The 27,844-nt window shown below is 51.1% G+C and overlaps 2 protein-coding genes across 3 annotated transcripts in view; both read right to left on the reverse strand.

The window, feature by feature from the left end:
- Positions 1–482: 482 nt before the first annotated feature.
- On the reverse strand, positions 483–27,355 carry HAS3 (hyaluronan synthase 3). 2 transcript variants are annotated; one of them, XM_037162710.2, is made up of 4 exons: positions 27,299–27,355; positions 8,054–8,689; positions 4,563–4,664; positions 483–3,760 (listed from the first exon to the last, which is right to left on the reverse strand). In XM_037162710.2, exons 2-4 carry the CDS (start codon positions 8,687–8,689, stop codon positions 2,837–2,839), a joined length of 1,662 nt encoding a protein of 553 aa, XP_037018605.1. In that variant the 5' UTR covers positions 27,299–27,355; the 3' UTR covers positions 483–2,836. The 2 variants fall into 2 exon arrangements, with proteins under 2 accessions (XP_037018605.1, XP_053522742.1); XM_053666767.1 differs by lacking the exon at positions 27,299–27,355 and having other exon boundaries at positions 8,054–9,874.
- Positions 23,404–27,844, reverse strand: part of TANGO6 (transport and golgi organization 6 homolog) — a 158,056-nt gene continuing 153,615 nt past the window's right edge. The window contains exon 18 of the mRNA XM_037162706.2: positions 23,404–27,622. Coding sequence (XP_037018601.2) covers positions 27,446–27,622 — 177 coding nt within the window. The 3' untranslated portion in view covers positions 23,404–27,445. The remainder of the gene's footprint in view (positions 27,623–27,844) is intronic.

Here is a 27,844-nt window from a genome sequence, read left to right on the forward strand (position 1 = left end):
AGGATGGTTGTTTTTCCTGCATTGTATCTTTTCTAACTGTTTCTTTAATAAACGGGATGAGAGGGCTGCCGATGTCACTCCATTTTGTTAACCTGGTCCACAGGGAAGGAAGTTTACCCGCTGGTTATGGTTTTCAGCTTGGCCACAATCCATTATCTGCCAGATAAAATGCCTTCACTTAAGGAAGAGGCACGCTTGATTTTTAGCTTTGGCTCACTCATCTGCCAATAATTTCACCAAAGACCCTGCCCACCCCATACAATAAAAGCTAAGCCATCACAGGTGTAGTTACCAAGGTGGGCCTGTCCCTGGTGCAGGCAACTGACACCTTACCCTGTTTCTGAGTAACACTTTGGTTATTTCAACTACATTTCTAGCTCAAGTGCTGCTTTTAAAACTGGAATAAAGAGCTAGCTTTCATTAAGTACAAAAAGGGAGGAAGTAGCTCAGAGATAAATAGCATTATGTGAGAATCTTTATTTTGACAAATGTGTATAAAAAATTTGACATGAAAAGTTAAAAACAAGGCAGGTAAAAATAAATATGTTTACAAATTATTGTAGAAATAATACAAAAAAGGACAGTTAAAATTCTCAATGAGGAAAAACCAAAATGTGTCCCGATCATATAAAGGCTCTTCCCTTGCTAGAAATGGGGATAAAGCTGAAGACCCAGTTTGGTTTCACTGCTGAAAAATATACAAAATAACTTAGAAAAACCAGTCGAGGTCAAATGTTGTGAGCCCACTACTTGTACTCGCCTACTTTTGATGTGAGGAAAGTTGATAACCGCAGTGCAAGGCAGAGCTGCTGGTAGGACAGCCCAGAGTTTCCCATCCTGGGGGTCCATCCTGCATTAACCTTCAAGTAAAGCCTGAAGAAAAAGAAGCCCTTCGTCAAGTCTGAGCTCTGCAGTTGGATGACCCGAATTTCCTCCATTGTAGTGCTCAAAATAGTTTACTTCTTGGCCAGCAAAAATCATGGAAGAGCTTAGAACAACTGCCTTTAGCAAGTGCCTGCTGCCTCTTCTAGTCTCCATGGATCGGGTCCAACAGCAACCAGCAGTCTTATCAGAAACTTGAGGTCTGTGTGATGCAGCAGTGTTGGCTGCACTTGGAAAACCTTTTGAGTTCATGGGAGATGCAGGAAAGCACCAGGGTTTGCCAGTCTGTGGCTCAGCACACTGCTCCTTTGTAGGAAGTACCTGGGCACACTAGATGCTTGTCCCCTCAACTCCTCTCTCCCTTAGTGCTGTTCCTTTGGGGTTAGCTGGACCCCGTGAGAGTGGACCATTTGGAGAGAGCACACACAAGCAAGCAATCCCTCGTTCAGAGGCTTAGTCAAGATCCCAGGTTTCAAACCCAGGAGCTGAAAATAGTCTGTGGATTGCCAGTCTCTAGAAAAAGGCTTTCCCTTATTCCCCTATGAAAGCAGGAAGAAGTAAAACAGCCTTGAGTGGCCTGAGAAAGCAAGAACCTTAGGAATCAATTCCGTCTCCTAGTTTGGTTTCTGGAAAGAAGCGATTGCAATAGGGACTATCCACTGCTTGGCTGTAAGAATTCCCTGGAGAAGCCACTGAGGAGAATGGACAGTCTCAAAGATGACCAGCTTGGACTTGAGGGTCCACTTAGGGAACACTGAAAAGCTTACCATTAGAGACGATTGTCAAGAATTGTAACCTGAAAGTCACACATGCTACCCAGCTGCCAAGGAATCTGTCCCAAGCAGTTCCAAGGTGGTAGCCAGTTTGGTCAGAGGCTTCTCATAGGTTTTCCCCCATGTGCTGAGGGCAGGCTTGCCTGTTACAGAGGGGCCTGTGAGAGTTCAGGCTCTGCCACACTAGCCATCTTGAAAAACCAATGAGGAAGAGGGTGAAGAGGACGACAGCTCATTGAAAGCAAAGTGAGGAGGCCGTCTTGGGGCTCAGCTGAATTTGAGAGGAATTCAGGAAGCAGACAGGTTGAAATACCGAGTCTTCACTTCATTTTTTAGTATGTTGGGGTTCAGTCTTCCCAGTAGATGACCAAAATGTTTTATCTCCCCAGTAGAGTTCACAGACAAGCCAATCTAGATGACTGGGCAGTTTCCAGGTAGAACACATACAGGCCTCCATATAGCCCATGGTCTTTAGCGCCCCTGCCAATTGTCGTTCCTCCCAGCAAACTTTCCTTTTTAACATTCGTATCTGTGTGCACCTGAAAGCAGTTCAGTGCTAAATCCCTGTCAGTTTGGCTCATCCTTGGGATGTGGAGATGTGGAATGGGGTATATCACATAATAAAGCACCATTCCTGTACCCTGTTTTCTGATGCCCAGAGATCCAGCTTCTGGGTCTTGTATCTCAGGCACAATCTTATTGCATTGATAACTAGGTTGAGGGGGGAGCTATTTACTAGCTGGCCCAGACCTCAAATTCTCCCACCACCTCTGGCTGTGTTCAGATGGGCTAAGAGAACCTCTTCCCACAAGCTGGCATTGCTCATTTGCCTATCAGAAGTTGCCATTGAGTAGAACTTACTTTGAGTTAGCACACTTGTGAGTTCCCTCTGGCCCCTGGGGCAGGGAGTAGAATCTTTCCCGGACCACCATGGAGCAGACAGCCTAGAAACAAGTAAGTCTTCTCTCCACCCCCCTGAGCTGGGATCAGTGTTGCCTTCTCTAAGCAGAACTGCCCCCGGCCATACTACTAATCACCTTTCTTTGCACTTCAGATTTGTCCTTTGGACCATTAAGAAACTAAAACAGCATTCCCTCCTCCCTCCCATCCCATCTTTTCTCTTCTGTTCCCCTTCCCTCCCTTACCCATTGCACTTTTTCCCGCTCTGCTTGAGGGCTACATCACACCTCAGCAAAAGCTAAGCTATACTGCTCTGGCTTCTTCCCACATCGCCGGGCGATGATGGCCAGATACAACATGAGGAGGGCCACCCAGTAGCAGCCGTACAGGATGGCCCCAGAGACGAGGAAGGCCAGCTCCGTCTCACTGAACAGATCCTGGCAGTAAGCTGTATATGCCAGTCCTCCCAGAAGGACTGCCACCCAGATGGACACGGGGATGAGGCCAATGAAGTTCACCACGATGGTTTTTCGGCCAGAGGTGCCCCAGCCAGACTTATTGATGGTAGCAATGGCAAAGATCTTGGCTGGCAGGAGACTGGACATATAGAGAAGGGAGTAGAGGGACATGAAGATCATCTCTGCGTTGCCCCGGAGGAAGCAGGCATAGGTAGCCTTGATGATGCCCACCAGCTGCACTGTCAGCAGGAAGAGGAGAATGTTCCAGATGCGGCCACGGTAGAAAAGCTGTATGACTGTGGCAATGAGGAAGAAGGGGAAGAAACCCGTGACCACAGATTCATAGGTCATCCAGAGGTGGTGCTTATGGAACCACAGAGAGTTGTAGAGCCACTCCCGGAAGTAAGACTTGCTCCAGCGAGTCTGCTGGTTGAGCCACCGGAGGTACTTCGTGGGGGTTTCTGTGAGGCACTTGGAGCGTGCTGTGTATTTAGTCCTGTAGCCAAGGCTCAGGACACGGTTGGTAAGGTGCCGGTCATCCCCAAAGCTGCACCTGCTGCCTAGGAACTTCTGATGGTACCAATCTTCCAGGAACTGCTGGAGGAGGCTGTTGCGGTACATGCCCAATGGCCCACTAATACACTGCACACAGCCAAAGTAGGACTGGCAGGCCCGCTCCACGTTGAAGGCCATCCAGTACCGCACACTGCTCAGGAAGGAGATCCATGAATCGTACTTGTTGAGGATCTGTAAGGGAACCGTAGATGCTGGGCTTCCTCACCTGAGACCGTGAGCCCCAGGAGACAGACACTGGAGACCATGAGGCCTCCCTACCCTGAGTTCTGTAGCCTATTGCTCAAATTCCAGCCGTGAGCTCTAGCCCATCCAGGGCTGGCAAACCTGAGGTTCGGGGGAGCCAACCACACCCACTTTCCTGAGCACCAGCCCCAACTCTCCACTGCGCCGTCTGCACAGGCTGTCGCAGTGAAATTACTCTAGCAGTCAAAGCCACCTTCAGTCTCAGGAGGCAGCCTATGGCAGTGACAGACAGAAGGCCTTGACGAAGAGGCAGAGCAACACCCAGCCACCTGTCCTGACCCTTCCATTGGAAAGCTTCTTGGGAAGACCTGGTATGTTATCAGCAGTACCCTCTGGAAGAAGATAATGCTCTTTATTCTGACCACACTGTCCAGAGCACCTCAGAGCAACTTACCTAAGAGCAAAGGTTTCTCAGGGGCCTAACTTGGGAGGTGCTTGCTGGGCCATCAGCAAAAAAGGAGGCACCCCTCCAGGATCAATGGCCTCAGCACCCTGTGCCCCCCCCCCAGCATCACAGGCTCTCCACATACCTGGTAATTTTACCCCCTTAGGTTGAAAAAGGGCAGGGATAGGTTGAGTAGCAAGTGAGCCCATTGAAACTGTCAAAGAGGAATGTCTCCCCCACCCACCAAATACTAAGAAGTCAAGGTGCCACTTCCCAGCTTTATCCAATTGGATTAGAAAGAAAGAGTCCAGACCCCTCCCCCAGGAACCCTTCATTACTTCTTACTTGGACATCTCCCCCGACTCCCCCTACTTGGGGGTCCTCCTCTAGGACTCGAAGCATCTCAATGGTGCAGGCTGGGTCCAGTACAGTGTCGGAGTCGCATACCTGCAGAGGAAATGCACCGTCAGCCCATTAAAAAAATTTTCTTATCTTCGCCCAAGGACATGCCCATTAATTTTAGAGAGAGGGGAAGGGAGGGAGAGAGCATCGATGTGAGAAACACTGATCAGGTTGCGTCTCGCACACGCCTCAACTAGGGATCCAACCTGCATCCTAGGCATGTGCCTTGACAGGGAATTGAACCAGTGACCTTTCAGTTTGTAGGACAAATGCTCCAACCAGGTGAGCCACACCAGCCAGGGTTCTCAGGTCATTTTGGCCTCAGGTCACATGGCCTGAGGAACATAACCTCCATTCATATGACTTATTTCCAGCCACTAGCTAAGAGATCTCTGCCAAATGGAGGGGGTGAGCGGAGAAACAAAGGAAAGTAGGCTGAGAGAGAAGCCTGGGCTCTGTCAGCCCTGGACCTGCAAGGAGAGAAAGGTTTAGTGCTGGGCAAGTTTAGCCCCTGTGAAGCCACGCCCCTGAGAAATGATCTTAAAATGTTTCTCTGGGTCCTTGGGAAGAAACAAGGCTCAAGTCATTGAAATCAGATTATAGACACAGGGCCATCAGGCACTCCTCAGAAGGCCAAGCTCTTGCAGAGGCTACTGCCTAAAACTGTCCCATAGGATTTTAACAACAGGGTCTTCCCTGTTTCAGGTTCTGGCCTCTTGGATGACCCACAACCCAGTCACTTTGGCCAAGTCTCAGATCAGGGCACAGAATGGCTTGGGACCACTCTTGCCTGGATTGCACTCTGGCAACAACTGCCTCTAAAATCTGGATCGAATCTTGCCCACCTGCCCTCCTTTCCTAGGAGGCTCATGGTCTGATTCCAACACGCAGACCCGTTATTAGTTGTATCTGGGCTATGAACACACCCTGCTGCAGAGTCCTTGTCTGTTTTCTAGAAAATTGCTGAGATGGTACAAAGAGCTCAGATAGCTATTGGGCAGGCAGATTGGTTTCCTGACCTCTGAGGGAGCAAAGTGTCCACAGATGAACCCAAACCCTGTTCTGCAAAGCCCCAAATCCTTTTACGAAGGTGCAGAGTGAAAGCCATTAGCCTGTGGGAAGGGGGCAGCCCCTCATGCTTCAACCTACCCAGCTTTCTGTCTCCCTGTTGGAAGACACAGTGGCCAGAGATAAGCCACAGAAGCTTATCCTGAGGGGGAACCAGGCAGAGCGCCGCACCTGCTCTCCCACCTCTTACTTTCTGGCCTGGCTGGGAAGGTCCAGACTTCCTGGCCAGACTCAGAGCCTCCTCAGCTTACAAACCAAGCTTCCCAGTGCTGCTGGTCTTGTGGCTAGTTCCTGCTCTGACCCTACCCATTCTTGCTTCTCAGCTTCCTTCATTCCAGAAAGGTCTTTCTAGTGGGCAGGGTTAGGGAAGTTAGAGCTCCAGGCTGCCTGCTGTTCCCCACCGTCTGGGGCAAGGTAATCGCCACAAAGAGGGAAAGATACATCCTCAGCATGGCTGTTGGAGGACTAAGCTGAACACCACCAGGGCACTAAGGGGAAAGGCTGGCTCAGGAGTGTGAGCCTGGTTGCTAATCCACCAGAACACGTAGGAAAAGATGAGCGGAGCAGGCTCCGGGGGATCCTGTGCTTCAAGAGAGTGGATGACAAAGTCACTGTGGCTTGAGCCTGTGCCAGGGCTCAAGGGCTTTTGCTAGGCCTACTGAGTCCTCAGGAAAGGTTCAAGAGCCCTTTGACCCTAGGTGAACTGCAGAATCAAGAACTGTCTCACATGCCTCCCTACAAGGCTGAGGAGGTCCTTGGGCCTAGGAACCAGGAAAAGGTAGATGTACCATATCTCATGCAAAGATGCAACTTTCCAAAGAAAAAAATAAACCCAAACAAAAAGTCTTTGGCAAGCTAATTTTAGGTGAGTGAGGTATGGAACATCTAAATATTGGAGTACTTAACATGCTGTCAGCAGGACTGAGTTACAGCACAACACAGGCAGGCTGCCACAACAGCCACGACTCACTCAAGCGATGGGCAAAGCCCTCTGGCAAGTACAGAGAAGTGTAGAAAGAGAGGAATGGACAGCGTGGATGCTGGACCCGAAATCTCGGGGCCTGGGGATCAGTTTCTTGTAACTGAAATGCATGAAGCTCTAATCAGCTCTCTCTAGGTTTTGTTATTTGAAAGCCGGAAATACTTAACTTTGACAATCTAATAAAGTTTTCAGGCTGGTGTCAACAAGCCCTTTGACTAGAAGCTGTTCAGGTTTTTGGCCCTGCCAAGACTGCGACAGAATCTAACTGTAGGATGAGTGGCACCTGTGTCCCTCCACCTTACAGATGTGAATTTGACACTGGGAAGAGTAGGGCTTTTGGTCCATAACTAAAACAGTATTCAAGTGCTTTCCTGTGTGATGACTTCCACTCTTCACCACACTTCTTTGTGCTGGAGAGGCTCATCCCCACATCACCAGTGGTGAGGCAGCATTGCACAGTAAGGGCTGATGCCTGGGCTCAAATTCTGGCTCTGTCTGTACCTTACTGCTGAGTGACTTCAGGCAAGTCACTTGGCCTCTCTGTGTTTCAGGATTGCCTTCTATGAGTGGAGATACTGTATTTTTTGGACCATAAGATGCACCTAGGTTTTAGAGGAGGAAAATAGGGAAAAATTTTTTGAAGCAAAAAAATGTGGTAAAATATTTAATAGCATAAAGACCATAATATTTCACCAATGTAAATGTAAACAGAACCGAACAGCAGCATTAACAACCATTATTCCTCTCAAATTTGGGGGGAGGAAAGTGTGTCTTACAGTCAGAAAAATACAGTAATAATAGTACTTATCCCTGGCCCTGACTGGTGTGGTTCAGTGGACTGAGCACCAGCCTGTGAACCTAAAGGCTGACAGTTTGATTCCCAGTCAGGCATGTGCCTGGGTTGCCTGCCATGTCCCCACTTGGGAGCATGGGAGAGGCAAACAATAGACGCTTCTTTCCCTCTTTATCCTTCCCTTCCCCTCCCTCTGAAAATAAATAAAAACCCAAAATCTAAAAAAAAAAACAAAAAAACAGTACTTCTCCCTTAGGAGTATTACGAAGATTAAGAGAGTTAATATGTATGAAGAGCCCGGAACAGTGCCTGGTATGAAGGAAGTGCTATACATCTGTTTGCTATTATTATTATTATTATTATTAGGACACAAGTCCCAGAGTTAGGTAACAGCAAAATCAGGATTCCATCCCAGGCCTTTTTGACCCCAGGACGGCTGTTCAGAACCATTATGCCTATCGTCAGCTTAAGTGCAGAGGAGGGCCGTGCACCACACGACGGATCCAGACTGGACAGACACTCTGGGGGAGGGTGTGCCCGGCTAGCCAGACAAAGCCACACAGCCGCACACTCACAGGGAGCCACCCTTACCTGAATGTAGTCCACCGAATTGCCAAGGGCCTTAAAGGCCGTGTACATGACCTCTCGCTTGCCTCCCCACTTCTGCATGATGCATGAGAAGGTGCTGGCCCGCACAACGTCCCGCACACGGTCCATGCCCTCCTGCAGGCTGGCCTCTGTCTCACCCTCTCCCGCCTCATGGAAGTTGCTGCGCCACACAAAGAAGCCGGCTTGCTCAGTGCCACCTAGCACCTCATGGAAGATGTCCAGCATGTAGGCATCCTCCTGGCGATTGCCATCCACCACCATGACCACCTTGAGGTTGGGGAAGGCAATGCGCTGGACTGAGCGCAGACACTTGCGCAAGTAGTCAGGGTCCTCCTGGTACGCAGCGATGCAGAGCGCCACCGTGCGCCGTGGCGGGGAGGGCAGCTTCAGTGTCCGGCCTGCCTGCCTCATGTGGCGGTGCTCCAGGAAGGCAAACAGGCTCTGGGTGAGCAGGTGCAGGCCCAGGATGGCGCCGTATAGGCCGAAGGACAGGTAGTGCTTTTCTGTGTGAATGAACTGGTAGCCTGTCACGTAAGCTGCCAGGATGCCACCCAGCACTACCAGGGCAAACAGGCTGGTGCCCACCACGCGCAGGGCTGTCGTTAGCTGTACCGGCATCTGGTGGGAGAAGGCAGGAAGTGTGGGGGTCAGGCAGGAGGCAGCATCTCCAGTCACTGGGAGTGGAAGCATTTTCTCTGGGTGTGGCCCAAAACTGGTGAAATGACCCACTAACCAAAACCATTTTCATTGCTGAGCATGACTAAAACTGCAGACTCGGAAGCCAGACTACTAGGGTTCAAATCCCAGCCCTGACACTATCTGTGTGACTATGTTCTGTCCCTTAGTTAATTGATCTGTAATCTGTGGGTTGTAGCACTAACCTTGTAGCCTCTTTGAGGGTTATATGATTACATAAAGCACTTAAAGTAGCACTTGTTATTGTTAGACAAACCAAAGCTGGAGAGAGCTACAGGATACTGAGCAGTGGATGGCAGAACTGGGATCTGCCTGACCAAAACCTCCTGAAGGCAGGCATCGGTGGGGGGAGCCTGAGGCACTCCTGAGCACAGGAGGGGCCAGGGAGAAGGAAGACGGACACGGAGGCAGCCAGTGGGCCATGAGCTTCTACCCTGCTGTACCCACTAGGGGACTGCACTCTGGGAGGAGAACATGTGCCAGTAAAGCCCAGCCGATGAAGAAAGTGTGGGAGGAAGAGAGGAGGGACAACAGGAAACATAAAGAGGTGCCAGGGGAAAAAAGAAGGAAACAGCTTCCTTTTCTCAAAACAGCAAAATCAGTAAGAGAAAGTTTCCCTGTTTTCTCTGCTTTGTCACCTTTTTCTCATTTACTTGAGCGTCAGGAGAGAAAAGGAAAGCAACTGGGAAAGGCGGACAAGGGAAAGAAAGGAAAATGAGGGCTGCGGTGTGGACAGCTCTCCTGGAAGAGCCCAGCGCTCAGGGCACCAAAGGGAACTGCAGCCACACTGCAGCTGCCTGGGAGGCCCCATCAGCCTGGTCCTAGCGCCCGCATGGAATCTCTCTGCTTGTCCCCCTGCCCGGCCACTCCTGCAAATGCTGCCAGATTACCTGTGCAATAATCAGGGCTGTTAGCAACTGTACTGTTGGAAACCAATGTGTTTTAATGAAAAGAGCCTAAGACTAGACAGACACCAGAAGACTTGTGCTTAAAATTAAAACAGGGCTCTACCACCTCCTGGCTGCCTGACCTTGCCCAAGTTCTCTGGACTTGGTATCTCCCCTTAACCGGGGTTCTAATGGCTTCTTGCTTCATAGATCTCAGGTATTAATAAATCATTTCTCTAAAAATGGAAGCGCTTCCAGTCATGAAAGACTACCCAAGTGGGAAAGCTGACTGTGGGGGGTGGGGGTGGGTGGGTGGGAGGGGTACCTGATCTGGAGAATCCCGTTACCAGCTCCACCACCCTCTGCAGACAATGAGGTCTCACTTGGCGGCTTGCTCCAACTCTGGGTCTCACTGAAACCGCCCCCTGAGCCCCGCCCCAGCACAAGCACACCTTCTTGCCAGGGGAGCACGCAGTCACTGCCTGTATCAAATGAGATTCAGGCACCAGCCCCATTCCAGCAGCTTCAGTCCGGAAAGTGCTGTTGGCAGCCTCGCCTCTCCGGGAAGCGCGGCCTCCGGGCGGTAGCTCTGCCCCACCATCCCCGAGAGGCTTCCTCTGCAGGGCTCCCAGCCCTCCCCGGTTCCCACCCCACCTCCTCCCGGCACCCGCCTGCGGCCCAGGGGCCCCCAGACCGGGTACCCAGGGCCCGGGGCGTGCTGCCCCCTCGTGTCCCCATCCAGAGCTCACATGCCGAGGAGGCGCTACCCGCTCCACTGTCCACCTGCAATCTGGGAAACGGCAGAGGGTCCGAGGCCAGTGCAGCAACGTGCCGGGCGCTGGCGGTGGCCTCGGGGCAGTGCCGGAGGCAGTGCCCACCAGGGAAATGCAGCCGGGAAGGCACTCGCCACGCTTCTCACTCCCCGCCCCCCGCTTTTGGGTCTCCCCTTCTGGTGAAGGAGGCGCCGGCCACACCCACGTGCGGGGTTCCCACGACCCACGGGAGAGAACAGGAAAACCCAAGGAATCAGTCGGACCAGGCCCCACTCATCCCCCCGGGGCCCGAGCTACCTTGACAAAGTCTGCCTGCAGACAAAGGCGACATCCCCGGTGTCGCCGGCCCCCACCTTTCCCCGGGCGGGACTCCCACACCCGGAGCAGGAATTGGAGGCACTACCCTGCGCCCCCGACCCCTCTGAAGGCCGAAGAGATTCTATAGCCGATGACCTCGCGAACAGCCAGGCGCTGGTGTGGGCTCTGGCCGAGGTGCCCCTGCCCAGACAGGGCGCCGTGTCACCCCGGGCCGGCGGAGGGGAGGCTAGACCGAGGCGGTCCCCGCACACTTTCCCCCTTCGCTCAGCAGGGGTTCACTCGAGCTCGGCCCTGGCGGGCTAATGCGCACCCGGCTTCACAGGCACCGGATCAGGGGCAACCCCTAAGACCGACCCCCGCCTCCCCACACCACCCACGAGCCAAACGGAAGGAGAAAACCTCCAACCGGGGACGCACACAGCCGATCGACCCCGAAACTTTGCAGGGCTGCCCAATCTGCAGCTTCTCCAGCTGACAGGTGTGCCCTGCTTCGGGGCCCACACGCGGCGGGGAGGAAACTTGTGCGCGGGGCGGGGGCTCTTTCCTACCGGCCCCTCCGAGCCGGCAAAAGAAAACACGCCCAGGCCCGCGGGTACCTGCGGCCTCTGCCCGGCTGACCCGCAGCAACGCGGGCACCGAGCGTCTCGGTGCCAGGACAGGTGCGGACCCGCGGGCGGCCCTGGGGGAGGGAGAGACTTCAGCCCGCCTCGCGCCCTGCACGGTCGTCCGCCTCCCAATCCATTCACAAACCAGGAGCCGCGAGGGAGGAAGGGAGGAGAGTGGAGCAGAGGATGGAGGAAGAAAGGGAGGAGGGTCAGTGGGGAGGGGGCTGCAGGACCCGCCGCCAGGGAGCCTGGAGATGCCGCAGCCCTCGGCCCGCCTCCCGGCGCTGGACTCGGCGCCCGCACATCCGCGGGAGCCGCCGGACTCCGCGGGCAGCCCCGCGGCCGGGCGCTCCCGCGTTCTCTGCGCAGCCCCCGCGGCCCGGCCCTCGCTCACCGTGCCGCCGGCCACCGGCTCCCGTGCTCAGCGGGCCCGCGGCTGCTCCATGCCCCTCCTCCCGCTCCTCACCACCGCCGCCGCGCGCTCCGACTGACGAGCGCCGGCCCAGCCGAGACGCCTTTAAGTACCGAGCGCATCGCCGCCGGGAGAGGCGCCCTCCTCCGGCCCCGGGGCCGGCAAAGTTGGGACGAGTGGGAGGGCTCCCCCCGGGCCGCGAGCGTGCACCCCCTTCCTGGCTCGGGCGGAGGGACCTGCACGCGGCCGGCGCCCCGCAGGATGCCGGCTCCCGCGTGGACGCGGCTCCTCCGCTTTGCAGAGACTCGCAGCCTCTGCGCCCTGGAGAACTGGGGTCCCCCGGCCGCGCCAGAGGCCGAGCTCCTCCGCGATCGCCTCGGGTCCAGCCTGCTGCCCAGAGCAAAGCGGTCGTTGTGCTCAACCTAGAACCTGAAGCGTCGCTAACTTCCAACACAACCCCTGGGGCCTTCCAAAATCGATCCTCCCCGTCTCCCCTGCCCCGCGCCCCGCTTTCTAAGCGTGGAAATCTACTCACCCTGCAAGCCGGTGGAAATCTTCCCTGACTTATGTACGCGAGGAGGCTGTTCCCTGTATATAGTACTCCCTGAAACCAAGACCGCAGACTCTTCCCGCCGGCAAAATGATGATGATGATGATATTAAAAGACTGGTCAGAGAAGGTGTTAACAATTATGACGAGCTTAGCTTTGAATTCCGCAGCGGGGCGCTGATGACTTGAAGGCTGTTTGCAAAGGCTGCAAGCGTCTTGCAAAAAACCTTGGAAGTTCCGGTGTCTTAACGCCAAAACCGATTCCTCCTCCTCCTTTTATACACCTTTATTCCCGATATCCATGACCTCTTAAATTCCCAACTGACCTTATGGCAGGTGTTTTCCAGGTGCCTGAAAGTTCAGGCTAGACTTGGATGAGGTGGGGCGGGGTTGGGGACAGGCGGGGGTTATCAGCAGAGGAAGTTTAGAACTAGCTGAACACACTGAGCTCCTCGGTGTCGGAAAAACTCGAAGAGAAATTATCATTAAAGACCACTAAAAAGTAAGTTTGCATGTCCTTCAAGCGCACCTGTGATAATTTCCATTTCTTTCCAAGCTGCCACGAATTTACAGAAGCCCGAGTCTCGGTCCACAAACTGCTCCTCCGGGCACCTTAGCTGCCTGCCCAGCAGCCCTCACTCCGGGCCACAGAGCTCACGCCCCAGCGCCCCAGGCAAGCAAAGACTGCCCCCCACACACACACCTCCTCCACCCACTCCCATCTTGCATTACAGATATCAAATCATTTTACACTTTTGCTTGAGAAAATCATCACAAATGTGATACATCGTTTAAACAATTTATGTGCTTTTAAAAACTATTATTGAGTCCACAATGGCAACGTGTTTTGAACTAAAGACTGGCCCTAAAGAGGGCTAACAATGCACAGGGAGAGCGGAAAACCCTTGGTTAAGAAGAGGGCTCTGAGGAAAGGCAGCCAGTTCCGCCGCCAGCTGTGTGGCACTAGCCTCAGTACCTTCATCCCAGAAGTGGGACTGAGTGTCTGCTTTACAGAGTTGCTGTAAGGACTGAAGAGATTGGCTGACAGTAAGTACTCAGTGAATGGCATCCACTTGCCATGCTGTGGATTCCAAATGCCCCCGCCCCAGGATGTGACGGGAATTTCAGAGATCAGTGTTGATGACAAATGCTTTGTCTTGACTGCATTATGGTCTCCCAGAGCCCTGCGCCACCTCCTCCACATTCAGGGGCATCACGGAGCTTGGGGTTGCCAGAAATTAGCTGTCTGATCCTACCTCCCACCCAGATTTGCACTCTGTGACACTTCAGATCAGGGGAAACAAGCAGGAACTTGGTGAGGGCAAAAAGTGAGACGGCCTCAGCCTGCTGGGCAGTGAGTAACCCACGTGAAGGAGCTGTCCAGGTCAGAGGGAGGGCCCAGCATGGCCGGGTGTTCTGTTCGTTGTCAGGAGAAGCCAGAAATTCGGATTTCTGTGTGAAGTCTCCCAATTTGCAAGCTAATTCAATGTTGAAAAATACACCCCATGGGCTAGGCAAAAGTGTATCTGAGTCATATAGCCAACCAACTGGCCTCTGGCACGTGACCCGTTTAGAAGCATAAGGCATAGCTAGTTTGGAAAGATCCCATCTGCCCTCAGGGCAACGGCAACAGACCTCCTCCAGTGCCCGTTGCCTGGGGCTGCGCCAGGGTCACCTAACTTTGTCCCATCTTGCTCAGCTGGCTCCAGGGGGGTTTACAGGTGGTGGTGGGCTGATGCAGCACCATTCAACCATCCTAAATGAACAGCCAGTCCCATTGCAACATCGTGACGAAAGGCTTGGCCCATACCAACTGGCTTGCACAAGGGAGGAAACCCTTCTCTGTTTGCAGGGCCAGAGATCTGGTGCTATCAGGCAGCCAGGAGAGTCTTTACCTCTGAGGCCGGCCTGTGCCGGCCGGGGAGGGTTTGTCTGTAACGAACATCTGGTTTTTGGTGCCCTATTTACATCCATCTCTTCGGGAGGAGTTGGGCAGGGGAATTTTCAAGGGGCTGATACAATAGAGCTCAACTTTATCTCTGCCTACCACTGGGGATTCAGAAATAGGACTAATTCCATACCCAATCACTTAAAAATGTGAATTCAGATGTTGTGAATTGGTTTTTACTCAGGGTCCAGAGGATAAGCCTCCCTGTTCAGCTCAGTTGTAGAAGATCTGTGCTTCATTTCAACATTCATTTAAAAAACTCTACAGGCCTGCTCTGACCAGAGAATGGTGCTTGGCCACTGGGAACTTTCAGGCTGGTCCCTGCCAGCTAAATGGTTCTCCATTCTGAAGACAAATTATATTTAAACAATTAAGTCACCATACAAGGCAGTTTGTCATTAAGTACTGAAGACAGAATCCAACTAGGAGAGTTTGAGGATTTTAGGAAAGGGATCTCTGTGAGCCGGAAGGGGCTGGGAGGGTTCATGACCTTGAGCTGACTGTGCAGAAAGGTAAAAGCGTCCTAGATGGGAAAAATAGCTTAAGGACAGGAGCGGGTACAGAAATGGGTGAGGTGTGTTTGAAGGACAGTAAAGAGAGGACTGGGTGGGACAAGAAATTTGCACTAGAGAACTTAACTGGTGCCTGCTATTACACAGGAAGCGCCTACAAGCTGAGGAAGATGCTAGAGTCAGATTGTGGAAGGCTGTGAATGACCAAACGAGTAGTTTGGATTCGATCGGGTAGATGGTGAACTACTGAAGACGTCTGAGCAAGGTAGTAATAGACTGAAAGTATTGTTTGGGGACAGCTGTGCCAGTGGTGTTTTGCGTTAAGGGCCAGGAGTGGGGTGTACAAGACCTGCTAGGAGGCAGACAAGCCACGAGAGAGGGGTGCTGACTTCAGAAGGGGGGGCAGGCAGTGTCACCATCTTGGGCACAAGTGAGGGTAGAGGTGGAGGAGTAACTTCTACAGTTCGGAAGGATGAAAGGGCCATTCTCAATGGTTTGTTTGGGGGGTTTGGGTCACCGAAGCTGAGAGGTCCACGAAGATTTCACCTTTCCACTGAAGTTCAAATCCAAACTCCTGAAATGCTCCAATACTGTGCGCCAACAGGAGACTGCCTGCCGTCCAGTCTCTCGTGTCATCACTGGGTCACTGGCTGCGGGAACCAACCCTCTGGGAAGCAGGCGCTGCTCTGCTGGGCTCTGCTGGGTTCCTAGTGAGTGGCTGGGGGCTGGGAGGGGAAGATTCGGGGGCGGGAGTCCTTCTAGCTCCTTCTGGCTGCCGCCCCTCACCCTCTGACCCACACTCGGTGCTCCTCCTGGCAACCAGCCCACAGCTTTGTCCAAGCCGAGCAGAATGGACGGCAGCCAAGCTGCCAGGTCCCCCCCCCAGTTCATCCATCCCTTCAGCTTCCCCTGGGCAGACTACAATCAAAACCTCTTGAAGCTCATGAAGGTGAACTTGAACTGGCCTATAAAGAGGAGCAGGTTATGTCCCCCAGCTGACTAAATAGGGCTCTCTCTTCAGGGTGGTTTAATCTGCAATACTAGTTAATACGTAATTCAAAGTGGAAACCGTGTGCCTTGACCACAGCGAGGTAGCTACTACCACACAAAGTCGCCCTTTCATAACTCTGCCCTCTTACTGACAAGCACTCTGCAACCAGTCCCATTTCCAGGGGCTGTGTTTGAAGAAGCAGGTGTAAGGACTTTGCAGTCCCGCAGTTACAATGGTGAGATTTTTAACTCCAGTCTCCCTCTCTCTCCTTGGATGGAAGAATTGTTTTCATTTCAAATCAAGGAGACCCTGCTCTGCAACAGAGCGGTCAGTCCCTACTAAGAGGCCAGGTTCTCGTGCGGGCGTGAAGGTCGGGGTTAGGAGGGCACAGCAGAGTGACAACCGAGTATCAAACCAGACCTGGGGATGCTTCTCTTGGAATCCTGGGAACAGAAAAGGCTCTTCTTGGCCATTTTTCCTTTTTCTCCTTCCCCTAGGTGAATGCAGAAAAAAATCCAGGACATTTCCAACCATAATCTGCCTTCTTCGTGGAATGTAGTGGGCAGCTAATAAAAATTATGCTCATTAAGGGAATGTAGGGGTGCAGCCTTGACTTGGGGTGAACACACAATAGGATGTACATTGTGTTGTAGAACTGCGCCCCGGAAACCTGTACAATTTTAACCAGCGTCATCCCAATAAATTAAAAGAGAGAGAGAGAATGCAGAAATAAGCAAAAATGTAAACAAGGCAGGATACAAAGTTGTTAGGTATGAATGACTTACATTTACTTTGTTTTCTTTTTTAAAAAGATTCTACTTATTCTTAGAGAGAGGGGAAAGGAGGAAGAGGGAGAGAAACATCAGTGTGTGGTTGCCTCTCGTGCACCGCCCCCAATGGGGACCTGGCCCTCAACCCAGGCATGTCACCTGACTGGGAATCGAACCAGTGACCCTTTGGTTCATAGGCTGGCACTCAGCCCACTGAGCCACACCAGCCAGGGTCTTTGTTTTCTTTTAAATCCTATGAGTCAAAAGGCAAGAGAGAAGTTCACTCAGATATTAAGATCAGGTTTGGGTGGTAGAACAATAGATTTTTTTCCTCTGCCTTTTTCTCTGTGTTCTCCAAATTTCCTATCAATAGGTATAAAAATTTTATGACAAAAAGATATTTTGAGATGATGTGAATTGTGAGTTCACAGAATTCCCTTCCACACTGGGAATGGGTCAGGCAGAGCCTGTATCTCAGATGCACTCATTTGAAAAGGATCAGACCACCTCAGTCAAGTTGGGGGGGCCAGGGTACAGGAGTAGTGGTGGCCAAAACTTGAGTACTTTGCTTTATTTAAATCCTTCCCACTGTTCCTTTGAAAAAATTTCAAAGGGAAGGGGGCAGTACGCAGAGCTGTGTTAGCTCACCCAGCAGCTTGGCGTGAATTAGAAAAAGGCCCCTTCCTCCCGGGAACGCAGCACTGAATCGGGGCTCATGGTTTGCCTGGCGCACCCCAGCTGGTGTCAGCCCCCACGGTGACCCTGGGAAGGGAGGGAGGCGCACATAATTATATGCTCTGTGCGTACCCTGACACGCTTTCTCAGAAAAAGCATTCCAAGAGCGATGATGCCAAGAGCACCGCACTCCCGCCCGAGGGGTCTCTAGAGAGAGGTCCTCCAGGTGCTGAAAACCGGATGCAAGTGCCCATGTGCACGTCCACTCCTGAGCATGCACGTAACTCACCCTCACTACACGGACACATGCCCGCTAGCTGGCCACACAGGCGCACACTTTCCCAGACCTTAACGGAGCTCAGTCCCAGTCTACAGTCACAATCCCGGTCTCCAGATCCACAGGAGGGGAACAAATCGCTTAAGGTAACCTCGTTCCAAATTCATTTGGCTCTTGTTACGATAGTATCAACTACAGTTCTTAAATGTGCTGGCACTTCTACCTCATGTTCTCTTTCTTGATTAAAGACATCATTAGTCACTGTCACGGAGGAGGTCCACAGCCAGATCCTCCGTCAAAGCTATTACAGAAGAGCCAAGGGTAGGAGCAGTTCCCATCAGCTCCTTTGTGGGAGGGACCCCCACAGTACATCCTACTATCATACACACACACACACACACACACACACACACACACACACACACACACCACCCCCTTTCTTTTCTCACCAGACAAGCTAATATAGTGGTTCTCACGTCTGGCTGCTGCACATTAGATTTTTAAAACCTGGGAAACTTTTTAAAAAAATGCTAATGCTTGGTTCCTATCCTGAATCAATTTAGTCAGAATCACTGGGGGTGAGCCTCAGGCTTGAGTCGTTTTGTTAATCCTGAAATTCGCAAGGCAATTCTATTATACATCTAGCACAGAGAGGATTATGCTCAGCTGAGACTTGCAGATGGGTTTCTGGCACTGTGTTTCGACGGTGCCGGAGAGCCAGTCAGTCTCAGAGGTGAGCCCCAGAGTACACTGAGTGTCTATCCACCTTCCTCTAGCATCTTGCCTGCCACACCTGTTTGAATTAAACTAACCTTAAAAATGTAACCAATGAGCCCTGGCTGGTGTGGCTCAGTGAATCGAGTGACTGCTAATCAAAAGGTCGCTGGTTCGATTCCCAGCCAGGGCACATGCCTGGGTTGCAGGCCAGGTCCCCAGTGGGGGGCGCGTGAGAGACGACCGACTGATGTATCCGACGTATCTCTCGCACATCAACGTCTCTCTCTCTTTCTCCCTCCTCTTCCCTCTCTCTAAAAATAAATAAATAAAATCTTTTTTAAAAATGTAACCAAATGAGCTATCGAGCCAGAAGAAAAAAGAGAGAGAAAGGGCGCCGATGGAACTGGAAACTAGAAGGGCGAGCTGGGGAGAACCACAGGGGACCGACCAGAAGGGCCGGGCCAGCCCCCAGGGCTCCACGGTCTACCTGGAATTGGACACGGTCTTGTGACTGGCAAAGGGGCTGCCTGCCTCTACCAGAGAACTGAGGAAAAACTCACCAGCCCTTGCCAGCGGGAGGACAGAGCTGCCACATGCAACTTGGATTAGCTTTTGTTTTCTAAGTGACGGCACTTCTGCACTTGGGGGCTTTTCCTACTCAAGGACCATGAGGGTAGTGGGCCCTGGCCTTGGAAAAATACCCACACACTGGAGCCTCGTTCTTTGCAGTCTCTGAACAACGGGGAGACTCACAGTGTCTTTGGGGCGGGGGACTCACCCCCACCCCTGCCAGCTCTTTGAAGCAGCAGCACCACCATCCTAGTAAAGGCAGCCTCATTTCGGGATGGCCCTGCCCTGGGATTAATACGGTCTCCACAGGTTCTGAAGTCTTGAAAATGGTATGTAGTCTAATAAAGGCTGTATATGGGGAGGCGGCGGGGAGGGGAGGAGCTCGTTCAAGTTCCAGAGACTCCGCCAGTGTGGAGCGGGCGGCTTTGTTCTCTCCAGCGCAGGGCTGCCTGTGCATGTGATGACTAGGGCCGCGCACCAGAAAAGCCCCGCCCAGGCGCTGTTCCGAGTGGGCTTTGGTTCTAAGGCGGACAGTGAAGGTTAAATCTTACATCATTTAATAAATCACTTAAAGGCCGAGAAGCTTCTCCTGGTTCCCCAGCGCACAGGGCGCTCCTGCAGACTGCGTCTTCTGATCTCAGCCACTCTCCCCGCAGCAGCCGTCCGCGTCTCTGTGGCGAAGTTAGGCGCTGCTGAACGGGTTAATATTAAGAACTAGTAAATAGAGGAGGAACTCTCTCTGCTCAAGTGCACTCAACGTCTCCCCTTTCTTTTCTCATTTGTAAGAACTTGCTTCTCTGGCCCTTCTTTTTCCTTTCTGCAAACAAAGGCCATTAATTGATGTCTTTTTTTTTCTCTCTCTGTCTCTCTCAAGGAGTGGTATGGAACAGAGCTATTAATGTACATGTGCAAGAAATATTTATGCAAGAAGTAAGTTTTTTTTTAAAGATTTTATTTATTCATTGTTAGGGAGGGTGAAAGAAAGGGGAGAGAAACATCAATGTGTGGTTGCCTCTCACACGCCCCCCCCACTGGGGACCTGGCCCCCAACCCAGGAATGTGCCCTGCCTGACTGGGAATCGAACCATGGACCCTTTGGTTTGCAGGCCAGTGCTCAAGCCACTGATCCACACCAGTCAGGGCTGAAATAATAGTTTAAATGTCCCATTGTTACCATTCTGAAAATGAAATCTGAGAACTGAAACTGCTTACAGGAGACGAAAGGATAAAACACATCAAATACAACAGCAAACCAAACCAAAAGGGGACATTTCTGGGCTCCAGAGTTCAGGGGAGACCTGCTACATTTTCCCTGATGCACACACACAACACGGCTCCCTGCCCCTCTGCTCCCAGGAAGGCAGCCTCGGTCCACAGTACAACCGTAGCCACCCTAGAAAGAAGAGCAAGCCGTCCAACAAGCCGTTTAGAAAGGCTGTTGAAGGAGCAGGTGGGCTGGGGAACATGAGCAAATCTCATCCACAGCTGCTGGGCAAACTACTAGGGCAAACACCAGTCCCATAGAATAAGTTCTGGTGTCTGAGGTTGGGTTTTGATGTTCGAGACACTACCTGGAAGGAATCGGGGCGATATAAGCGGTCCATTTAAATAAGGGAACCACTTAGTATTAAGCAATTTTTATAGTTTGGAAAGGAGCCAGACTGCCTGGGTCCAAATACTGGTTTGGCTACTTCTCACTAGCTCTGTAATCTGAGACAAGTAATTAGCCTCTTGTGTACTTCAGTTTTCCCATCTGTAAAATGGGATAATAACATCATCTGTCTCAGAGGCGAAGTGTGAGGACTCAATGGATTAATATATGTCGAGTGCACAGAAGAGCAGAATTGCTCTTTATGCTGTTAACTGATTAGGTGCAGTGACGTAGGGCTACTGTAACCATTCAGCCCAGGGTTTACAGGATGAACAGATACTTTGAGGGGCCATCAGACCCTATGTCTGGAGTCTGGTTTGGGAACTGGGGTCATGATCCTGAGGTCATTCCACACCCCATGAGAAGGTATACCCTAACCCTCAGGACAGAATCTCGGGGCTGAGTCGGGAAACAGACCTTTTCAGTAGACCTGCAGGGGCTCAGGACTTCTGCCCAGGGCGGGACCATGTAAGCCCTGACCTAATGCTTGCAGCTGGGATACTGCTGCTGGTAAGTGTACTTGCGAAGCATGTTATTGTGCCCCTACTGGCGGTTTTGGTGCACAGAAAACTCCAGCCCCTGAAGATTCCCTAGTCCCAAGTTATTTAGAGAATGGCGTTAACACTTGACTGTGAGTATTAAAGCAATGTCAGCTGAGAACAGGAGAGTGCAGACCAAGACTGACTTTATGGCGAACATTTTGGTAAAGACATTTAAAATGCTCATAGCTCCTTGATCCAGCACCTCTATAGAAACACTTCAGTACACAAAGGGTTATGTTTAAGAACCACTGAAGAAATCATGGAAAATTAGGAACAACTCTACGAATCATCAAGAACGCATGCTTAGCCCTGACTGGCGTGGCTCACTTGGCTGAGCGTCGTCCCACAAAGAGAAAGGTTGCAGGTTTCATTCTCAGTCAGGCACGTGCCTGGCCTGCAGACTCGTTCCCTGGCTACAGCACGCAAAAGAAAACTGATCAACGTCTCTCTCACACATGGATGTTTCTCTCCCCCCCCTTCATCCCTTCCCCTCTCTCTAAAAATAAACAAAATCTTTTTAAAAAATGCTTAAACCAACCATGGCTCCCCTGTACAGTGGAAGACAGGCCACCACCTGGCCACAAAGGAGAAGGACCGACAGGAGTGTCTCCGAGGTATATAACTAAGGAAAACTACCTGGGACACTAGTTACGGTAAAAGTCACATTTTTGTCTTTGAAAGCAGTACTACTTGTTAGCATTCATTTGGGAAAAGGGTGAAAGGAAAGAAAGCTCTGGAGAGAGATGCACCAAACTGTCAGTGGTGCTCTTGGGGAAGGAGTGGAGGCCACGTTGTGGGAATTTTTCTTTCTTTGTTACACACACATTAAATTTGTTGCGACTCATATTACTTTATGTGGTCAGCACGCGCGCACACACACACACACACACACACACAGAGGCAGCCAGGGCATCCATACCTGAGGGCTCCAGCTCTTCGGTGCTCTCAGAGGGCAGAGGCGGGCACAGGACATTGGTGGGCATCCTTAGGATGTGTCAGCGGAGATGAAGTGACTTCTTCGTGGCACCCGAATGCCAGGGCTCACGGGGATATATGAGCCCCTGACCTGTGCGCTTCCCACACTGGGCTCTCATTGAAAGGCTCTTCCTTCCACACTCATTTTGGGGGAAGAGGCCCCGTGATATTCAGCAGATGTTCAAATGAGTCTGGCTGGGGCCCAAGAGACTGGGGGGCCAAATCCCACCAACGGGGGATTAACAGTAGTGTGCTTCCCTGTTCCATGATGTTGTGAGAGCCAGACAAGCTTGTGGGTTAAAAAGAAAAAGAAAAGAAGAAAGACTTTCCAAACTACAGGAAACACAGCAACTGACCATGCTACTCTATGCCCCACGGGGACTGCAGAGGGTGACCTGGGCTGAGAGGCAATCCCTGAGCCCTCCTGGTGGCCTGGTGCTACTGAGTCAGTATAAAGAACTGTGGGGAGGGGCATTGGAAGATGACCCTTCAAATTAGTGGGCACAGCCCCTTCCAGGGCTAATGGTGAGGGTCTGCATTTCCCCTTCACTTGCCAGCACATAGGGTTGTGCTGAGCACAGGCCTGAGCACGGCCAGCAGGGAAGAGTGCAGCAGCCAATGTTCTAAGAAGACAACTTCCCAACCCCCAGGCAGCCACTCGGTTCCAAGCTGAGTGGCGCATGGAAGTCAGGGGTGCTGGGCACTGCAGTGAAGCTGCCGCATGTGACTGCAGGATGTCTCTGCCTGCAGAACTCGCTGGAGGACACAGCCGGGCCCTCAGAGGTCATGTCTGCTGAACAGGGAGCAGGGGAAGAAGAGTCCCCATAGTCACAGAATAGTGGTCACTTCTCACAGCCCACCCTGCACCCAGCTCCTGTTTCTCTCTCCCTTGCCACTGAAATTCTCTCTGACATTTTGGATTTCTGTGCAAAAAGACTGCGGAAGCCCATCTGGTTCCTGCAGGTCAGATGAGTCATCCCCCAAGTCATTCCTACCAATCAACCGACTTTCAGATGGTTTCGCCAGCCCTCCGCTGGATAACTGCAGGTGAGGGTCACAGCAGGGGCAGGCGACGCTCCCTTCACTCCCCCTCTCACAGACAAAGGGACAGAGCAGGGGGGTGGCCTGAGGGCAGATAACACAACTGCTTTTCTCTTTCTTCTCAGGCCAGTGAGGAGAAACTGCTGCTGCTGGAGAAGAGGGGGTGGTGAAAAGGAACAGGGGTCCACCTGCTCCATTCTGACTGAGATGAAAACTGCGGCTGGGTATGGAATGCCTTTTGTTTACAAGTATTTCCCATTTCACAGAACTTATCATCTTGGCCTCAAAGCACTTTCCAGCAACAGACTGAAGGGGCTTCAGGTAGAAGTAGGTCTGAGGCTGCCCCCGGGCTCAGAGTGGTCAGCCAGCTCTGATGTGATGTGGTCGGCACATCGCCTTCCTCCCCCCACCCCTCCACTTTCCTCTGCTGCAGCCACACCGGCCTCCAGAGAGACTCCCCTCTGGGCCTCTGCCTGGAATGCTCTTCCCCTCCTTCCGATCCTCACTCACACATCAACTTCTCTGAGTCCTCTTCTGGACAAGCTACCTAAACTCACAGCTCCCATCCCCATATGCTTCTCAACCCCCTCCCCCACTTTATTTTTCTCTATAGCATTGAACAACATTGGACATTTTGTCTATCCTATTAATCTTATTATCTGTCTCCTTCCTCTATGAAGTAAGCTTCCCCAAGGGCAAGGGTTTTGTCAGCTTTGTTTACTGCTGTGTTTGCAGTGTGTCTGGTGCAGCCAACTGGAACTTAGTAGGTGCTCAATAAACTGTTGTCACTGATGTCTGTGGTTTGCTTCCCTACCGTCCAGTTTTTGACACCTCGGCCCTTATATGTGGATGGGTGGGTACAGCCACAGGGAAGTAAAGGAATGAAGAAGAAGGATGAAGGAAGGAAAAGAATATTAGGAAATATGTAAAAGTTATGAGTGTGGAGAGATAAAGAGCAAAGTATAAACTGAGATTTCTGATTCAATAACAGAGCACTTGCAGAAGGTCAAGTTTGTGCCAGGAAGGAAGAACACAGCAGAAAGGGAAACTCTCTAGAATGTCCAGGAAGCCTAACCTGAACAAGAAGTCAAGGCCTGAGCACGATTCCTGGGGTTTGGCTGCAGCCACAGCTTTGGGCTCCTGCCACAGTGCCATGCTCTGCAGGTCAAGGGAGCTGCGCACAGCAGGCCTGGGAAGAGGTGGGAGAAACCAGGAAGGGAAAGAAAGGAGAAGAGGGAAGGGGCCAAGTAAAAGAGCAGGTGGGCGATCCAGGGGAGTTCGGGCGACAGAACACTGGGCAGTGGAGGAGCCCGAAGACGAGAGGCCGGGAGACTGAAGGAGCAGGAGGAAGGGGGCCTCCGAGGGAGAAGAGGTGGGCAGAGGGGGAGGAAGCGGGGGCGTGTGGTTACTGCGCAGAGCCAGACACCTCACAGACCTGTGCAGGGAAGTATCAGCGCTGCTCCTGCCATCCATCTGCCCCTGGAGGGTTTTTTTTAAGTTTTGTGTTTACCATTCTAAAGTTCTCAGTGCTTATGCTCTATCCCAGAGATGGATGGAGGTTTTATATATATAAACTTGAAAGAACTACCATACATATTTTTCAAACCATAACACACACCTAGGTTTTAGAGGAGGAAAATAGGAAAAAAAAATTTGAAGCAAAAAATGTGGTAAAATATTTAATAACATAATATTTTACCAATGTAAATGTAAACAGAACTCAACAGCAGCATTAACAACCATTATTCCTCCAAAATTTTTTTGGTGGGGGAGTGTGTCTTACAGTCCAAAAAATATGGTATTTAATAACTTGAAAACTTTTTTAAAGTATTTTATTTATTTATTTACTTACTTACTTACTTACTTATTTATTTATAGAGAGAAGGGAAGGAGAAAGAGTAGGAGAGAAACATCAGTGTGTGGTTGCCTCTCATGTGCCCCCTACTGGGGACCTGGCCCGCAACTCAGGCATGTGTCCTGACTGGGAATCAAACCAACTGGCTACCCTTTGCTTCAGAGGCCTGTGCTCAATCCACTGAGCTACACCAGCCAGGGCACTTGGAAACTTTTAATATTTTGGTCATGTTTAGGAAGGTTACATTAAGTCATCTTCCCCTTGAATTTGGTAACAAAGTAAAAAAAAGTCACTGTGGATCGAATCCATGGAAATCAACAAAGGACAGGTGCTTATTGCTTACTTGCCAAATAAGTGAAATTAAGAGCCAATTTTGGCCCTGAATGGGTAGCTCAGTTGGTTAGAGTGTTATCCCAATATGCCCAGGTTATGGGTTCGGTCCCCAGTCAGGCCACAAACAAGAATCAACCAATTAATGTGTAAATAAGTGGAAAAACAATGTTTCTCTCTTTCCTTCTCCCTCCCTTCATTTCTCTACAATTTTTTAAAAGGCAATTTAATTTTTAAAAAATTGATTTCAGAGAGAGCAAGAGAGTGAGAAACATCGATTTGTTGTTCCATGTATTTCTGCATGCATTGGTTGACTGGGGATGGAACCTGTAACCTTGGCGTATTGGGACGATGCTCCAATCAACTAAACTACTCATCCAGGGCGAAAAAGAGGCAATTTAGAAATGGAAATGCAGGGACTAGAATACTTCGTGAGGTCCTAGGAGACTAGGTTCTTAGACTGCAGAGTTTCTCAGTCTAATCAACATGATCAACTAGGACATGTCTTCAGAGTGGGAACGCATTTAGTACAGATAAGTTGTAAGTCAGCCCTGCCCAGGTGACTCATCGGGTGGGGAGTCATCCATACACCAGGAGATGGAGATTGCGGGTTTGATCTCTGCTCAGGGCACGGGCGGGGTCGCGGGTTCAACCCCGAGCCTAGACGCACGGCAGAGTGTGCAGGAGGCTGACGACGTCTACTGACGACATCTATCTCTCACAGAGTGGATTCTTTTTTCTCTCCCTCTCTCTCAAATCGATGTGCATGTCCTTAGGTGGGGATCAAATAAAAAGGCGTAAGTTAAGTCAATCATCTAACAATCAGTCTGATTATGTGATGCGGGTTGTATGGAGTCTAGTTAAAGGAAGGTCAAGAAACAAGGATTTTTTGTGCATATCTAGCTGGTCCCAAGGAGAGTCTTCTCTCCTCTGAGAGCCCCAATCCTCATTTGCTGGATATCTTTGATTTGGAGAATGGAAATCAGCCCAGCTACCCCAGCTGAATGGAAACATTCCTTAAAACAGCCGTTGCTCTACTTCTTGGCTCACTAAGGTAATTTGTGATCCTTAACTGTCTATAAGTTGACTTTTAAAAAAACATTTTATTTATTTATTTTTAGAGAGAGAGGTGGAGGGAGAAAGAGGGAGAGAAACATCAATGTGTGGTTGCCTCTGGCTTGCCCCCTACTGGGGACCTGGCCCACAACCCAGGCATGTGCCCTGAATGGGAATCAAACCAGTGACCCTTTGCTTCGTAGTCCAGTACTCAATCTACTGAGCTACACCCGCAAGGGCTATGACTTAACTTCTTAAAAGGAATGCATATCACGAAGGTTCTAAAATAAGAACTGTATTTGTAATCTGGCCAGAAAGAAATATCTTGTTGTTAACTGACACACAGAAATAGGCATGCTTGTATACAGATCCTTCAGCCACCTGAGAGTTTTAGAAAACTGTGTTCTGGTTCCCCGGGGCCTCATCACCCCAGAGACAGGGGTCAGGTCCTGTGGTAAAATTCTGTACCCAGGCCTGCAAAGCTGAGAGCTGATCAAGGAGCTCAGGGTCAGCCTTGTCAAGGTGTTGACAATAGGGAGTACCCTGGAAACAGCAAGCTTCTCCTTTTTGTCTTCTCTTAGCTGCAACTAAAATCCAGTGACCAAATATATAAATAAAGAGGACTCCACAGTGCTACACCTGAAAGGATTCTGACAAACCCGGCATCGGTCCACACACATTCAGTACAAACCGACTGTGAAAGCATTCATTCACCTCCCTAAAGGAGCAGAGGACTAAACACAGGACGTACACGATTCCATCTGAGACGTTTGTGGCTCCCTTCTCCTAGTACCAGGGCAGCTCCATGCAAACAGCAGCAGAGGGCGTGAAAGAAAATGGCCAGGGAGGACAAATACAGGGCTTGCCCTTCTTTTCTAGAGATGAAACCAGCCTGATTCTCTTTCCTGGAGAGCAAATCCTCCTTGATTGACACCACAGCTTTCCATCTCGATAGCAGAGGGCCAGATTTAGACCTGTTTCCTTTCCAGCCGGGGTCATTTTATTGCATTTTGCATGGTTCAGTAACAATTTCCTCCCCCTCCCTACCTCCAACTGCATTTTCATATTCTGAAATACCTCTTGACCAGAGACATAAAGCCACCTGCAGGGTCAGCCATATTGCCAGCCTCAAAGACATTGTGGGGCCACCTGCTGGAAGGCTCGGGCACTGCTCTGGCTGCTGGGTTCCTCAGGGCTCCTCCAGGTCCTTTGAGTCTGCCAGGTCTATGGCAGGACCACGATCTTTTTCTCCAGCTTCTGTGGTGGAAACAGGAAGTTTCTCATGATCTCATCCAGCTCTTCCAAGGCCAGCTGGGCATGGAGCTTGGCCACGTCATCGGGCTCCAAACACACTACGTGCTTCAGCAGGTGGTAGAGATCCTTGAGGACGTCCCTCAGCACCTGTGCGAGAGAGGGTCATGACCATCTGTCCACTGTGTGAGCATTTCCAGGGATGGGCAAATTGCCTTCTCCCATCTGAGGAGTCCTGTGAGGAACTCGCATGCTCCCTTAAGAAGATCATGCACGGCCCACTCAGGTTAGAGGTAGAGGGAGGGGCAGCTGTGCTGAGACGGGCTTCCCTTTGATTTCTCACACACTCCAGACCCCTCACAACACTGTCCT

This window comes from Artibeus jamaicensis, unplaced genomic scaffold (genome assembly GCF_021234435.1).
Source record: "Artibeus jamaicensis isolate MK-2021 breed Jamaican fruit bat unplaced genomic scaffold, CSHL_Jam_final contig_464, whole genome shotgun sequence".
Classification (NCBI taxonomy): Eukaryota; Metazoa; Chordata; class Mammalia; order Chiroptera; family Phyllostomidae; genus Artibeus; species Artibeus jamaicensis.